The sequence below is a fragment of the Phaethon lepturus genome, unplaced genomic scaffold (assembly GCF_000687285.1).
Source record: "Phaethon lepturus isolate BGI_N335 unplaced genomic scaffold, ASM68728v1 scaffold39702, whole genome shotgun sequence".
Lineage (NCBI taxonomy): Eukaryota > Metazoa > Chordata > Aves > Phaethontiformes > Phaethontidae > Phaethon > Phaethon lepturus.
Window position 1 is genome coordinate 375 of NW_010521946.1, and position 3,193 is coordinate 3,567.

The 3,193-nt window shown below is 43.4% G+C and overlaps 1 protein-coding gene across 3 annotated transcripts in view; it reads left to right on the forward strand.

The window, feature by feature from the left end:
• Nucleotides 1-6: 6 nt before the first annotated feature.
• WDTC1 (WD and tetratricopeptide repeats 1) overlaps nucleotides 7-3,193 on the forward strand; it is a 17,420-nt gene continuing 14,233 nt past the window's right edge. For all 3 annotated transcript variants that reach the window (XM_010281677.1, XM_010281679.1, XM_010281678.1), the window contains exons 1-2: nucleotides 7-80; nucleotides 2,225-2,308. In XM_010281677.1, the coding sequence (XP_010279979.1) occupies nucleotides 33-80; nucleotides 2,225-2,308 (132 nt within the window). In that variant the 5' untranslated portion in view covers nucleotides 7-32. The remainder of the gene's footprint in view (nucleotides 81-2,224; nucleotides 2,309-3,193) is intronic.

The following is a 3,193-nucleotide window of genomic DNA, read 5'->3' on the forward strand; positions in this document are numbered from 1 at the left end:
TAGCTTCTTTTCGTCTGCCCCATTGCAAGAAGATGGCAAAAGCAAACATTACCAGAGACATCATCCACAGACAGATCAAGGTATGTGTTAGCCAAGAGTTCGGTTCTGTTGGGCAGAGAGCAGACAGAGAATCAGTGTTCATGCCGGACTGGGAAATACTCATGTTGTTGCTTTTACTTCTGAAAAGATCTCTGCTACTTACGTATTGATAAGCTGTGTAAGAAGCTTAACAGAGCAAAGACATAGGACCTATCGCTGTCCTTCATGAAGAGCTGGGATGAAGTATGGCATAACAGGAATACAGTTCTTTTCCCTAGCAGGAGCTCACCGTGCTAGTTTGACATCAGCAGGTCTGTTCCTTTTGAGGACAACATTGAAGAGAGAAATCTGGCTACTTGTGTTTGGGCACCATAAAGGACCCTTAGCTAGCTTCCCTCATGAGTTTTCTGTCTGCTTCTTTATGTGTTCTCTTCGTGTGATCTTGCCATCAAAGATACTTTCTGACTGTTGTAAAGCTAATGATCTCTGTCTCAGTCTCTTGCTGTCTCTTTTTCTTTAAAGACTGGTGTGTTGCTCCCTTTGTGTAAGGAAAAACTTCTGTGGTGGTCAGATCAGTCATCTAATGGCTGCATTTGTGAAATATCTCTTAACGTGAAAGGACTAGCTGCAGCAGACACAATAGGCAATTATTACTTGGACTCAGAGGCCTTAAATCATTTGCAGCTTTGCTGGTAATCAGCATTCACGAAAGTGGTCTGTTAGTGGCCAGAATAAGGAACTAGGAGCTTGAATGTTCGCTTCACTTTGCAGTTTGGTACCAAACTTTGTATTATAAGCTTGTAATTTAATCCATGTGCAAAGATTTATTTTGCTGCTCTAACAAGGAAGGGATGGTTCTGTGGTTAGGTTGTTAGCCTGGGACTTTTTCACACTGTCTGCTCTGTTAGACTTTTATGTGTGACCTTGGGAAGGTTGCTAAGTCTGACAGTTCCTTGTAGGAAAAGCAATATCCTACTGCACAGACCTCACAAAGCCACTGAGGTTGCAATAGCAAGGCAATTTTAACCGTAGCACCTTGCACTGGGCCTAGCAGTGTTTTGGGAATGCTGTCTGTAAAAATATGTCAAGGGGTTTGAAGTTTGTAATGAAAATTAGTACAAAAAGCCTGTCTTTTTTTGCTTTTCCTCCAATCCCCTTATATGTCTCCATTTTGTTTTCAAATAGCTTTTGTTGTGTGGAGTTCATTACTTAACATTAGTCTGCAGAGCTGTAATGTACTACTCTAGTTCTTTGTGTCTGCTCTGTGACTACTAACATATTCCTAGCACTACAAGTATAATTTTTTTACATTAGTGTTCTCATCTATAATAGTGATAACGAAGGCTTAAGTTGTCTTCCCCTGACTATAGCATGGCATGGGACGGGACTGAGGCTGGATCAGGTCCTAGGCAGGAATCTCCTCGGACATTAGATGTTCCATCCAAAATATGACTTGCATTCCTTTTTCTTCATGCCTGCCTCTGCAGTTGGCCTTCTTTCATCGAATCCATCTGCTAATGCATCTGTGAACCCTGTGAGATCGCAGGGGAAACAACTGTCCTGCTTTCCTTCACCTTCATTTGTACTGACGCAGTTCTGTGGCAGCTGTTCTCTCCCCTGTAGAACAGGCTGTGCTGTGGTACTGCAGCTACATGCTCCCACTCCATTTCTGATGAAATAAGCCATCTCTAAAGGATGCTAGCCGGTTACGTTTCCAAATACTTTGCTTTGTGGTGGTGCTTCAGGACAGATTCTGTGTAATGGCGGACTCCAGAGCAGCTGTGGTGTAGTACTGCAGTCCTCAGGAGTGAGTTGCTTCTGAAATCCTTGCCAAGGGATAGCAACAGGTATTCCCAAGCTCTTTTGTATCTTTCCTTTCTGGCCCAAAGTAGGCAACTTCTTCTGTCTTAGTGTGAGCCTCTCAAAACTTGTCTTTGCTACCCACCTGGAGCCTGGCAATCAGATAAACATCATTTTAAACCAATTCAGGGGCAAGGATTACAAACTGCCTACCTGGAGATGATGCGAAAGGTGTCTCCCTGCTACAGGGGAGGTACCTCTTGCTATGGACACCCCAATACCTGGCAATGTCCCTGCTTGATTTTTAAACTTCTTGAATCTTTTAAAGGGAAGAAGGGGTGTTTTGTTTGCTGTAATCAGTGTGGCACTTGTTTGCTTCATGCAGGAGAGGGGTGCGCTGGGCTTCGAACGACACTATCATGTCACCGATCCATTCATTCGGCGCCTGGGCCTAGAAGCAGAATTGCAGGTAAGTGGGCAGTGTTTAAAGAGCAAACTGAGCTGCTGTTTGTACAACTTACTGCAGAAAGGACCGCATGCGGGAGCCTACGGAATCCTCTCTCTTGTATGGGATAGATACCGATTACTTAGTCCCCTAAACTGCATTAGAGCCAGGAATAGCTCAGTGAGATCTTGTGTGAGCTTTCTGCGTTACCTAATGCACCTACAAGAGAGCCTTTAATGGGTGTGTATCAGCTAATCCTAACGGTGGTGCCTGAAGAAGGCAACTGTCAACTGTTGAAGATACTCGGCTCTCATGCTGAAGAGTGTAACATGTTGTCTAAAAAATAGGTGGTTGTAATGCAGTCTGACACAGCTTAAAAAGATCTTAAGATTGTCTTGGTTTGGGGGAGGAAAGGATTCTTTTGTCCCCCTTTTCAATCACATCTGCCATATCAAACGCTACTCAGTGCTCTCACAGTCTTTCCTGGTACAGTTGTTAGCTAATTTAGTGAAGATGTATGATATAGTCACCCAGCAGCAAGGTGCTTCTAAAAGAATTATCGAAAGCACATTTTCCCTGCGTTCCCAGAGAACCTGTACATGTAATTTGTCAGCCTAGCCGAGGGCTTTTGAAGCAAAGTCACCTTTCCATGTGTACAGCAGGATTTCATCTGTAGCCTCTGAAACTAAACTGCCATTTTATTCAACACCACTTTTTTTTTTTTTTTTTTTTAAGTTTGTTTCATTTTACCTTTTCTACTCCAACTGCTATAGCATGTCTGTCTTTTCTGGAGGTGCTTAGCTGCCATGTGGGTGTTTTTTTGCAGGGTTGGAATAAAAAACAACTGCTTGTATTGGAACAAGTTGTTATGTGTGGGGAGCTCGCTGTGTCCTTGTCTTAGAACCGCTC